Below are 12,453 nucleotides of genomic sequence, written 5' to 3'. Positions count from 1 at the left end.
TACACCCTGCAGAATGGAAGACATTATATATATGGACATTGTATTGCATTAGACCGTATTCAGCAGAGGATTTTAAACAAAGCGACGTCCAAAAAAAGGAACACAATCAAGCCAAGTGAAGTTAAGGATAAAGGTAATTACTAACAGTGAACATAAAACATAGACGAAAATAAAGCCAGAAAATTACCTGAAAGGAAGAATGATGAAGATGGATATGTGTGTTTTCAAAAGTTTCTTGAAGATAGAGTGGGATGCTAGTGCTCTGATAGCAATTAGCAGTCTGAACTGTGAGTGACCTTTGTGAAGGGTCAGCACTGCCAGACGGCTTTCATTTCAGGAGCATAATAAGCCTTATGATGGAGCTGACGTAGGTTCAGGTAGATAGGGATGCTATTATTGTATTAATGTAACAGCCAGGTGGTACATTTATTTCCCTTCCAGGATTATCAAAGTATTTTGAATTGAGCTGAATACCAGAAAATGTAAAAATTACATCTCTATATCTCTGCCACATATCAGTGGGAAAAAAACAACCCAGGGCTTTTATGGTCCTCAATTCCTTTGTGTTTTATTTAAATGTTTAGAGGTCTATATTAAAAATGAGTGTTTAGATACGTTCACCCCGTTTTCGTGAATAAAATTAAACATTTGTGAATAAAACATTTTTGTAGTTTGGGGGGTGTTTTTGTGTTCTTGGCTTTCCTTATGTGTTTTGATTGTACTTGTTGGGGCCCATCACAGGTGTCTTCAAGCTTACATGACCATTGTTCCATGAAGTGTGTAGCTGTTAGAACACTGTCAGAGGACAAGAAATTAATAATAATAATTTTTAAAAATCCACACTGACACACAAAACATCCATAGTGTGTGGATGGTGGACGGATGTGGATGTAGTATGTGGACATCTGCCCACACACTACGTCAACAAACCACAAGAGAATGAAACATTAATAGGTGTCACAATAAGTTATCAGCCCTTCCTCTCAGAAACTTCAACATTTTGTGTGGTGACACCGACACATTGCCTACTTCAGCTATGCATATCCACCCGTTTACGTACTTGTAAAAGTTCCTGATTGTGAAATTTAATTTGTTTCCTGTGACCTTGCTGGCTTCCTGTGCAAGTACCCACATGAAAATATTGCAAAAACATAGACATGTGGCCCGAGGAACAGCTTCAACAGTCCCTGTGGCAAAATTTTATTGAACCTTTTTTAAAAATCAAGTCAGAGAGGGGAATCAGCTACAGCAGTGTGCAGTGTGAAGTGTGATCAATCACGCCAGTGCATGGATATACAGCTCCACAGAGACTGAAAGCTGTTCACTGATAATTCATCTGAATCCAGTCAAATTTGAAAGGTTCTTTGGATATTTTTACTGCTTTCTGAATAAGAAAAGAACAAGAAGCATAATTGATAAAAAAAAAAGAAAAGAAAAATGTATCTGCGCAGTGGTAAGCACAGTTTTTTCGAGTCATTGTCACATTTGCTCTCTAGAGGGTGCTAGAAACCACATTGGTGAACTGTGTCAAAGGGTGGTTTGACCTCTGATCATCATTTACTCTCATTGGTGTCTGACACTTTTCAATTTCTTATTCCACAAATCTATGGTCTCCCAGGGATTTAAACTTAACACACACATGCAAGTCTTTCATGCAAAAACAAGTAATGAGTGCTTTCACTACTTGAATATACATGCAACTTACAAATTTCATATTTCTATATATTTTTCAAGGATTCAGGGAATGCCCAAACACATCCATGGACAGAGCAGGCATGTTGGGGCATTGTCCATTTATTTAATATTTGAAAAAAAAAGGTCAGGTTTTAGAGAGAGGAAGAAATTCTGGGAAATTTGGTTGCCTCACCAAGTGCACGTCATTTCCTCCTGTGACAAATGTGTGGTTTCTGTCTTTTAAAGAAGTTTTAAAAGGAGTGTGAATATGACGAGTCTGCGCAATTTGCTTGTGAGAACAAGAGGAGAATGAATGGTCATGTAAAGAATATGCATTTTCACCAGTTTATGGAATCAGCAGCAGGTAAGTCTCCCCACATCTATTTCTTTTTCTCTCAGGACATATCACTGAACATTATTGCATCTTTTTTTATGCCAGTGTGGAAGCTATATTTAGTGACTTGTGTTGCTGTTGTGAAACTAACTGAGTTTAGTTTCCTGCATCAATGAAGCACACCGATTTTTGAAAAGTTTTACCGCTGCTTTATGACTGAAAATGCCAGCAGTTTATTGAGATGCCCAACAGCATCTCACCAAACAAAACTTTATTTTACCAAATGTCTCCGGGGGATTTCCCCTCCACTTCTAAATGATTTAAGAGTGTATTTTATATTTTTATATTTTATGTTTATTTTTCTTAAACCTTTCCTGCTCTGCACTTGTGGTTTTCAAGTGAAGTTCCCCTCTTTAATGGGAGGCAGGATAACCATAACTGACAGTTTCCTTTCTCCTCAGCATTACTCGCTTTCCTGCTGCTTCTGGCTGTTGGTTCAACAAGAGTTGTGGCAGCGAGCAGAAACCCGCAGTGTGGGAATGCTCTGCAACAGACTTTAAAGATGACCAGACTTACACAGAAAGAGGCTGTTAATCTAATCAAAACATATGTGAGTACTGCCTGACTTTTAAATGTTTGTACGATATAACACCTTCAAACATGACAAAATGCTTTACACTTTTGTCTTATTGTTTTTTTTCATAGAAAACAGCTCAAGGAGAAAGGTCAGAGCTCTTCTGCAAGGTATCAGTTAACAACATCCCTGACCCCAACATCTCTGGGCTGGAGCCCTCAGAGAGGATAGCAAGCATCTACACGCATCTCCAAAGCTTCTCCCCACATTTCAAGCGAGTTTACGAGCAGCAGACAGACTTGCAGCCCCCCACGAGCCTCCTGCTGAACGAGCTTGCTGTTGTCAGCACTCACAGCAGGAGCCTTGCTCTCCTTGTGAAGAACTTTTATCACAACTACTTCCCAAACGTGCCGCTTCCAGAGCCAGCTGGCGGGCCCACAACACTACCTCCGCCTCAGAATGTCTTCCAGCAGAAGATCTACGGCTGTGGAGTCCTGAAAGCCTTCAGGGAGCTGCTGTCAAACATTTCCAGAGACCTGAGGACTCTAAAAAACAAAGTCTGTAGAAGGAAGATACTAACAAATACATCCTTCTGAAGATGAGCTGAGACTGATCTCAGTCAGTCAGTTTCCAGCAGCACTTTACTCACTTGGTTGTTAAAGACTGAAGAAGATGAGTGAGTATGAAGGTGGCAGGTACATCAATATAAGGGAATCTATTTATGATATTTAATATTTATTGTTATGAGTGTTTCTGTTCAGTGGGATGCTATTACAAGAGTGAAGAGTTGTTTTCATGCAAGTTATCTTTATTTAAATAGTGTAATATATTGTCTAAGGTTCTGTGATGTAAACTTATTTGCTGTACACAAAATTCAAAACTGTACTGGTTTCTCACCGTTGATTTCTTTGCATGGCTGGATCTGCAATGGAGAAAAGAATCAAAAATAATGTGTCATCTCATTTGCTGGACTGCTGAAATAAAAACAAAAGCCCTCCACAGTATTTTTGTGTTTTTTGTGTAAAAGAAGCATTCATGTGCCATTCTTTTTGCACAGACTAAGTCCATCAAGAGGAGTTAAAAGAAAATCAGGAAGCTGCTGAGACGCTGACTGTGTGATATCAGATCTGAGTGACGCATGTTTTCAACACAAGGCTGCATCAGATAGGAAAGATTTCATGAAACTGGCGGGCTGTCTGGTCAGTCACAAGGTGTGGGTGTGTGTGTGGGTCAGATAACTGTTTGTGTTAACAGAGTGCGGTTTCCACGCTTGCATCCTTTTATAGATTAACATGCAAGTGTGTAACAGGGGAGGGAGAAAACAAATAAGCATAAAAGAATTTAAATGGTATAAATGGTTCATCACTACTCATGCATGCAGGTGCATCATCTGTACATTTGGATGACTGATTATTTTGTTTTGTTCCATGTATTTATTTATTACTGAAATTAAGTCATTATTAGCCAAACTCCTCAGGTCACAAGCTTTCAGGAAAATGGAAGTAGATGGTGGATTCACTCTGGGTCATGAATCAAGTTCCCTGTTATAACAGTTTTATTTAAAGCACAAATGGAGGGCACCTTAGGGCACCACTTATGCTTCAGTCTGCATTATTCAACCATTTTCACTACCATTTCAATGCTATAACGAATCTCAGAGGGGATCGGATCGACCCCAGCAGATACAATCTGCACTGTAAAAGATACTGTCTGATGTCATTGGGTCATGTAATGCTTTGGAGAGAAGTCTATAACCTGTGCACTTTCAGAATGACAGTCCTGGATACTGAACTCTCTAGACTTTCCTTTGCTGTTGTTACCGTAAGCACACCTCTCATCTATCTTTAGCAAATTAGAAAACATTTGGACTTCTGCTAACCACTTTTCTTTCTTTAGTTGTGCGTGAGGAGGGTGTCAAACTGTTGTCGGAGGTTGAACTTTCACACTCAAATGCAGTAATGAAGGACTTATTACTGAAATGTTTCCTTATTTAGACATGCAACTGAATATGCAACCACTTTCAGAAGAATTGTTGCAGAGTGCACAGCAATACTCTTACCATGGTATACACAATATTTTCATAAAACGACTGAAGTAGTTTTACGTCTAGAGGCTCATCAAAATGATCACCATCTGTGGCCTCTTAAAAACAGATGAGTCAATTGTTGTTTCTTTTTATTGAAGCCACTTGTGAACCCTTAAATTCTAATGTATCTGTAAAGAGAAAAAGAAACAAATGATGTGATCCTGAATTACTACATCAACTTTAATGTCAAATAAACACAATCACAAAACTAATTTACATTCATATATTTTGTATTATGTCTTGAAACATACTAAACTATATCTGTTTAACTAACAGACATACATTGTCACGTTGGTGATTATTTGAACGAAAAACAGGTGCAAGTTCATCATCATTTAACATGCTTTACATGTTTTAACCTGTAGGGGGCAGTATACACCAAAAGAAGAATACAAAATAATTAGGACGATCTGGGCAAAACAGTACCATGCCAAATAATCATACATTTTTATTTAAAAATGATGAAAATAATGAAGTAATATTTTCAACATAATCAAGTGTTTTTATTGACTGTAATAATTGAACTTGAAAAATATTGAGAGAGAAAAAAAGAGGAAGAAAAGCCCACATTGTGGTTACGGCATTTCTTTTTTTTTTTTTTTTTTTTTACAGTTTAACCACTTACTCTAACTTTTGTTTTACACATTTCTTAAGATATTGAACATTTTTCAAAAGGCACACAAGACATGGATGATCCTTTTTGTTGTTTAACCTAAGACGTCTGTTCCAACTGTGTAGAATGGAATAAAATGTGATGCAACACTGTCTATGTCTCTCTTTCTCTCTCTGTGAGGCCATGCAACAGTTAAGTCTTTATAAATATAAACCACAGCAAACACAGCTCCTGTAACTTTTGTAACTTCCCCTATTGTGGTGATTTAGCATTTTAGAGAGATGCTGGCATGTCTAAAATACAACATTGGAGAGAAATATACGTTTCAAAACCATCCATTCAGTGAAAGTTACTTCCATGAGTCATACATTCTCAGGGTGTGGTCACTTTGCGGTGAACTTTCAGCGCTAGTCCTAGCTGAACATGCAAAGTTTTGGTTCTGTTATTAATGTACCTAAAAGAGTTTCTCTGTCAAACAATTCTAGTCTTTCATTGTGCAAATACATGCAGCGCATGCATCAAGTTGTACATTGGCGACTTAAAAATTATTTCACATTGTTGATTTCGCGTTATTGGACACATTTAGATTCAAGATAAACATTTATATCCCTGAATAAGAGGATTTACAACAATAACTTTTTCTTATGGCTCTAGTGGTCTTTATTTTGAAAGCAGCTAGACAGGAAACCGGTAGAGAGAGGAGGACAGACGCGCAGTAAAGAGCGACAGGCTGGGATTCAAACCTGCACCGCCTGCACGAGCGCAATAGCCTTTGCATATGGTGTGCCCGCTCAGTCCACTAAACTATCCGGGGCCCAGCAATTACATGTTTAAGGTACTTCGAGCATCTATGTTCACATGCATACTTCTTATCATGGAACTTTGATTATTATTGCTTGGTCCAGTAACTCATACAGTGGTAGTATTGCTTACAATATTGCTTATAGAATAAATAAAGTACTTCTAATTTATTCATAATCTTTCATAATCTTTGGATTTGCATAGCAGTTCAAACATGTGTGAGGCATACCTTCAGTGCAAGCAGTAAACTACAAGGACAACAGTAAATGCTACAGTGAGGCCAAACCTTTATATCCACAGTTATTTCTCGGTCGTTGCATACTTTAGTGCAAGTGGCACAGGGTCGTAGCGTCCACATTCATGAAGTGGATGCTCATTCTGGATTCTATTTCAATGCGTTCCAGCAGCTGCAAAATACAGTTTTATATTATTCCAAACCCCTTCAACAATTGAGGATAAAGGTGTATTTATGTACAGTTTCAAAAGTATACTCACACTCTGACAAAGTGGTTCTAACAAAGATCCAATATATATTATAGAATTTTTTATTTTTATAAGCATCTTTAGTTTTTTTACCAACCTTGAGAAAATGCTCGAATGTAATTCCCTCGTAGAATTCATCAGGCTCCTGCAAGGAAAGGAGCTACTCAGTTAAGTGATTAAATTAATCTTAATGTGATGTAAAACGAACACTAACAGTAAACTTCCAGAATTACTATTTTAGGCCTCTGACAAGACTCAACATTGCCATTCCAATTAGCTGATAGTTTGGATAGGGTCCTACAGACAAACGGAAGGAATCTTAACTTTGCTAAAGTACAGAAAGTGTGTAAAAACGATTGTTAGTAGAGTCATCTCCATTTGGTTGCCATCACAATGTTATAAACCAGTAAGAGTCGACTACTGAATGGTTCACAACCTACTTTCGAAAGATGCAAACAGAAGGGAGTCCTGGTCCTCGGTTTATATACAACTGGAGTGGTGCTTAGATATTTAGGACAAAACAGCCAGTTGTGAGGAGACGTTGACTTACAGACCTAAGGTGACGACATCCAGACAGAGATGCCATACAAATGGTAATTTCTATACATTTTCTGAGTCTTGTCAGAGGCTTAAAATAACAATTTGCCATCTTATAATAAACCTGGGGTTATTTTAACTCTGGGCGATGATACAGCTTACATACCATATGACCCACTGAAATGCTGGCCACCTCCAACATGGCTGCATCTGCAATGCTTTTGGCTGTTTCCTTCTCCAGCGCCCCGCTGTTCGACAACAGCTCCTCCACCACCTGGACAGATATAAGCAACAGCTGAAATAAAAGGATTTTACTACAATGGCTAGAGAGCTCAACTAGCCAGTCTCCAGAGGCTTATTCACTAGCTGCTTGCAGAGCGCTCTATTTAAAAACTGTTTTGCAATATTCCTCTTCAAGGTGCCATACAATCCACCTCCACCCTGACTCCCCATTTTATGTCTAAATCAGCGTCACATTGGTGCTGCTCTGTTCTGTGCTCTTGGACTCTTTTAATGCAGTCCTTTCTGCCTCAAGTATTCATCATTTGCACAAGCAAAAGCAGAAAGAGCCCAGAAGAGTACCATGAATTACAACATGTTATAGTAAACTGATAGCAGAGGCTTACATGTCTGTATTCCGCAAGGTTTATTTTTCCATCGTTGTCTGTGTCATGCATGTTGAATAAAACTGAGGATAAAAAAAAAAACCCAACAACATTTGCATTAGATTTTGTCAGCCACACATAATGTCATGCATGAGTTTAGGTTCACTTGGAGACCCACATCTCAGTTTCTCCTTCCTGACTTTATCATGCTGTTCCTCTCTCAAGTGTGACGCTGGGGGCTGGAAATGAGACAAGACCACCAGGAATTCTTCAAACCTGATCTCATCAACCTGTCCAGCACCATTCTGGTGAAAGTTTCTGGAAAACAAACAGATGAAAACAGAACCGGCCAAATGCTTTGCTAACAAATATACATTTCTACCGAAAAGTGGAATACATTTGTTTTAGATTGTACAAACTAAAAAAGGGAAGTTTTACAAAAAGTTGTTAAAAAAACAGAATTAAGACAGACAAGTAACATACGCCCCATGTTCAGTTAAAGCATATCACTTTTATTGATTAAGATGTTTTATAAGCATATTCTCATTTTGAATGTAATGTCAGGAGCACAAGACATATTCATCCTACCTGCTTTTTTGGCACTGGTTTTCTTTCTTTCCCATACTGCACTACTTTTTATTTTTCATTCCAATGTATATACTGTTTATATTTCGTAATTATATATTTTTTTACTTTTTTTACCCTTTCCCTGCATGTGTGTGTTGAATATACTGCTGCTGCACAAAGTGAATTTCCCCATTAAGGTAGAAATAAAGGTTAAATTTATCTCTTATCTTATCTTATCACCTGTTGGTGTACCTGTGTTTCACATCTCCTTCATCTCTGCTTCACAACTTTTTTTGTGCTTGTATCTTTTGGACATCTGACAGTACCAGTGCAATAATTTGACTTTTGCTTAATAAAGGACACTATTATCTACTCCTGCTACCCTGGTCTTGTACATTTGGGTCTTCCACTCATCACACTTGCTGAAATAAGAGAGTCCTTTTCTGAAAAAAACATCCCAAGGATGACAGGTTATGCTCATCAAAAGACGTCAATGTTCAGTTGTGCTGTCAGAGATGTCAAAGCAAAGATGATCTCAATCAACAAGGCAGCCCATTTCAAGCCTCACGAATTGCACAGAAAAGTGAAGATTTCCCATCTAGAAGTAAGTATTAAATCAACAGCTTAAGACAACATAAGACATCGCCTAAAAGCCTGCCTGAAATTTTTTCAGCTGTCTTTTAAAAGCTCCTCCTCTGAACCTATAAAACAAGAGACAGAGACAGTTGTGGATAGTTGTTGGTGCCGCTACCCCCAAAAGCCTGATCATCACATGCTTTAAAATGAGGACGAGGCACCACCAGCGATCTCTGCTCAGAAGACGTCAGATCCCCACTGCAAGAGTTTGGCCAAAAGAGATATACTGGGGCGACTTAGTGTTGAAATCTTTAAAAGTTAAAAGAAGAATCTTAAAAATAATTCTGAAACTGACTGGAAGCCATGAAGAGTTCTCAAAACTGGAGCTAAGTGGTTTATCTTCTTGGAGTTTGGCAATAAGCGTGCACTGCAGCAGATTCAGAGATGTGTGAAAAGAGAATTACAAGCATCCTCCATCATCGAAGCATCCTCAGAACCAAGAAAGTCCAGTTGCCTCTTAGCACTTAAGATGGCAATGCTTTGCATTTAACTCCAGAAAAACCTTCTTTAATGTTTTCAATTACATTTCTTAAATTTTGCTCATATGCACATGCCCATTGAGCATGAATTTCCATGTGATATACATATGGGCAACATTCCAACATGGAGATGAAACACTGGTTTAGATGAGGAGTCCTTTTCTTTTGAAACAAACAGAATGAGATGACTGTGGACGTGACTTAATCTCATCCAAGACAGTGCAATTGACTTTTAGCATGATGTCCGTTCTTTCCTAAATTAAGTAAAGAATTTAAATGTTGCACTATTTTAATGCCATTGTTTTGTAAACAGGATCTCAGCTATTTTGTGATTAAATTAAGGTTTTTGCACTGTACCTTCTGTCAAAAAAAGCATCTACAATCTGTTCACGGATGGGATTGCACGCCAGATCTGGGATTCCATTGAAGTTTTCTCTCCTGCAGGTGGAAAAGGGGATTTTAAGCAGGCACACAAGTACAGGTAGTAATGTGAGAGATTAGGGCGTTACAGTGTAACATGAGCTGACATGAAACTTGTTGAACGGGTTTCCAGTTCCACATAAATTACATCATCTTACCGTAGAAATTCTTCATTGTGGCTTAAATGCTGGAATCTTTTATGTAGGACTCCAATCTGTTCAACAGAAACTGAAAACAGGAAGTAACCATAAGATCAACTGTATGCACACTGCAGGATTCATTTTCATTAAATCGTATCCCAGTCAGCATGTCCCAAGCACTGGGTGGGCTTGGGCTTGAGAAATGGCATTTCTCCAAGATGTTTTCAGCATTATGGGCTTCAAACGGGAAGACGATGTGGACCAAATACATGGGCCCCATAATAAGTTAAATGGACATCCGTAGGGTCCATATCCATGTGAGCATCTATATGTCCATATCCTGAGCAAACATAAACAAACCCAGTTCCCTACGTTCCTTTCTACGACGGAGTATTAGGGCCAAACTAAGACAAAAAAATTGGAAATTACGAGAATAAAGTCATAATGTTGCGAGAATAAAGTCGTAATAGAATAAAGTCGTAATATTATGAGAATAAAGTCGTAATATTACGAGAATAAAGTCGTAAAATTACGAGAATAAAGTCGTAACATTACGAGAATAAAGTCGTAATGTTGCGAGAATAAAGTCGTAATATTATGAGAATATAATTTATGAGAACTCTAACAGGAAGAGCTTCTTCTCCCTGTGTTAAAATGAAGAATATTGAGCATCTTGTGAAGTTATATTTATATATTTATAATATATTATGACTTTATTCTCGTAATTTTACGACTTTATTCTCGTAATATTATGACTTTATTCTCGTAATGTTACGACTTTATTCTCATTACATTATGACTTTATTCTCGTAATTTCTTTTTATTGTTTTTTTGTTTGGCCCTAATACTCCGTCGTACCTTTCACTAGCCTACTGAAAGATTTTAAATTGATACGAGGCTACAGGTTTACGATGTAGTTATCAGATAATGTAGAAATAAACATCTATTATTCATGGTGTCTCGTTTGTACACTGGGTAAAGTTACACTTCCGTTAACGTTCAATTTAAATTATTCACAGCTACTGCGCCAAACTGTGTGGTTCACCCCAGGGACGGTACATTTGTGTAATTACAGTACACCCCACAGAAAACAAAACGCTTTGATAATCATGTCAAACAGTCAAGTGATGCCCCGTCTTCAACACGAAACGCAACAGAAATAGCCATGAAATGAAATGAAAGGCCATTTCGGTTGTTACTGTAGTTTACGAGCTTCCTTTCTTGTCTGACTTAGAAGAGACGTTTACACCGATGCAAGCAACATTACTTATCACGCACAGCCGCTCTTTTCCGCCAGACCAGCATATTCCGGGTGGCCCCCTGTGGACTGCAGGACCCCCATGGCTCCTCCGCTCTCCTCCGCAGGACAGGACGGCTTTAAAAGGCACTAAAGACAAGTCGCAAATCAGACGATATTGGACTCGCCAGCAGGAATCTCCCGGAGATCATGTGTGGGAATGGTCCATGGCCAGTGTTTGTTCAGATCTTGAGCTCACACCTCCGTCTTCCTGCGTGGTCGCCAAGCAGGTTTCATCCTCCTCCTCCTCCGACAGCAGCACCGCACTTCCGCAACAGCCGTCCCGATGACGACACATGCACGTTTCTGTTTATTCAGACTCAAAGACCTGTTTGTTTGCTCAGACGCTGGAACCAAAATTGCCGAGGCAGAGGGGAAGAAAATAAATGTGCACAAGATGTTCTTTTTTTTTTTAATTGATTTTGATCAGTCAGTTCCGCAGGATCCACCTGTGCGCTCCAAACTCATCTGTTGCAGGATCATTGTGTAATTAGTCGATTCTCCACAGACAAAAGTCCACCATAAAAAGCTCTAGAATTACGAAGTATCAATCTGATGATTAAAAATATATAGAACTTTATTTTTTAAATAACCTGTTTCTATCCCATGATGTAATCATGGGTTTCGACATAATATTCTGTTACAATAGTCTATTAGAAAACTACGTTAAAGGAATCCATTCATGTTAATTTTTCAATGTTCATATTATTATTATTAGTATTTGTTCATATGCACTGAGAAATTTATGTTAATATTTTCAGGTTAATTGATCTATGTAATTCTTTGTACAAATGCTGTATTGTTGATTAATTGTATGATTTAATGTGGACCCCAGGAAGAATAGTCTTCATATTTATGCGGACTAATGGGGATCCAATAAATAATAAATAAATAATTGAATAAATACATCTCACATACGTGGACAAATTTATTTTTCGATTAAAAAACAGTTTTTCGTAATAGCTGTATCACCACTTCTATTTGGAATAAAGCCCGGCCACGTGCCAGAAGAGCTCTTTTAGAATTGCCAAGAGCATCAGGTGGCATGGGGTTGCCTAATTTCATGTTTTATTACTGGTCTGCAAATATTACAAAAGTGAGTTATTGGGTTGCGGTCCATAAACACAAGCGGGGCCCAATCTGGGCCTCTATGGAAATGTCTACAGATCCCAAGATCTCTCTAGGGGCTATGTTATGTTCCGAACTG

At 38.3% G+C, this 12,453-nt stretch overlaps 2 protein-coding genes across 2 annotated transcripts; one reads left to right on the top strand and one right to left on the bottom strand.

The window, feature by feature from the left end:
* Positions 1–1,962: 1,962 nt before the first annotated feature.
* On the top strand, positions 1,963–3,577 carry m17 (IL-6 subfamily cytokine M17). Its single transcript, XM_061733379.1, has 3 exons — positions 1,963–2,038; positions 2,470–2,618; positions 2,714–3,577. The coding sequence occupies exons 1-3, from the start codon at positions 1,984–1,986 to the stop codon at positions 3,176–3,178; spliced, it is 669 nt and encodes a 222-aa protein (XP_061589363.1). The 5' UTR covers positions 1,963–1,983; the 3' UTR covers positions 3,179–3,577.
* Positions 3,578–4,833: 1,256 nt separating this feature from the next.
* Positions 4,834–11,501, bottom strand: tescb (tescalcin b). Its single transcript, XM_061734186.1, has 8 exons — positions 11,228–11,501; positions 9,968–10,037; positions 9,747–9,827; positions 7,886–8,025; positions 7,729–7,790; positions 7,269–7,376; positions 6,663–6,710; positions 4,834–6,489 (listed from the first exon to the last, which is right to left on the bottom strand). Exons 1-8 carry the CDS (start codon positions 11,289–11,291, stop codon positions 6,406–6,408), a joined length of 657 nt encoding a protein of 218 aa, XP_061590170.1. The 5' UTR covers positions 11,292–11,501; the 3' UTR covers positions 4,834–6,405.
* Positions 11,502–12,453: the final 952 nt, after the last annotated feature.

Source organism: Cololabis saira, chromosome 11 (assembly GCF_033807715.1).
Source record: "Cololabis saira isolate AMF1-May2022 chromosome 11, fColSai1.1, whole genome shotgun sequence".
NCBI classification, from domain to species: Eukaryota; Metazoa; Chordata; class Actinopteri; order Beloniformes; family Belonidae; genus Cololabis; species Cololabis saira.
Note: the sequence above shows the minus strand (reverse complement) of the source record. Positions and strands in the feature narration are given on the sequence as shown.

What these genes read in the sequence shown, in the direction of transcription:
- m17 (XM_061733379.1), top strand. Translation starts at nt 1,984, where the DNA reads ATGAATGGTCATGTAAAGAATATGCATTTTCACCAGTTTATGGAATCA. An exon ending in GTTTATGGAATCAGCAGCAG is followed by an intron (nt 2,039 to 2,469) that starts GTAAGTCTCCCC and finishes CTTTCTCCTCAG; the next exon opens with CATTACTCGCTTTCCTGCTG. An exon ending in TTAATCTAATCAAAACATAT is followed by an intron (nt 2,619 to 2,713) that starts GTGAGTACTGCC and finishes TTTTTTTCATAG; the next exon opens with AAAACAGCTCAAGGAGAAAG.
- tescb (XM_061734186.1), bottom strand. Translation starts at nt 11,291, where the DNA reads ATGGGGGTCCTGCAGTCCACAGGGGGCCACCCGGAATATGCTGGTCTG. An exon ending in GCATTTCAGTGGGTCATATG is followed by an intron (nt 6,711 to 7,268) that starts GTATGTAAGCTG and finishes CTTTCCTTGCAG; the next exon opens with GAGCCTGATGAATTCTACGA. An exon ending in CATTCGAGCATTTTCTCAAG is followed by an intron (nt 6,490 to 6,662) that starts GTTGGTAAAAAA and finishes TGTATTTTGCAG; the next exon opens with CTGCTGGAACGCATTGAAAT.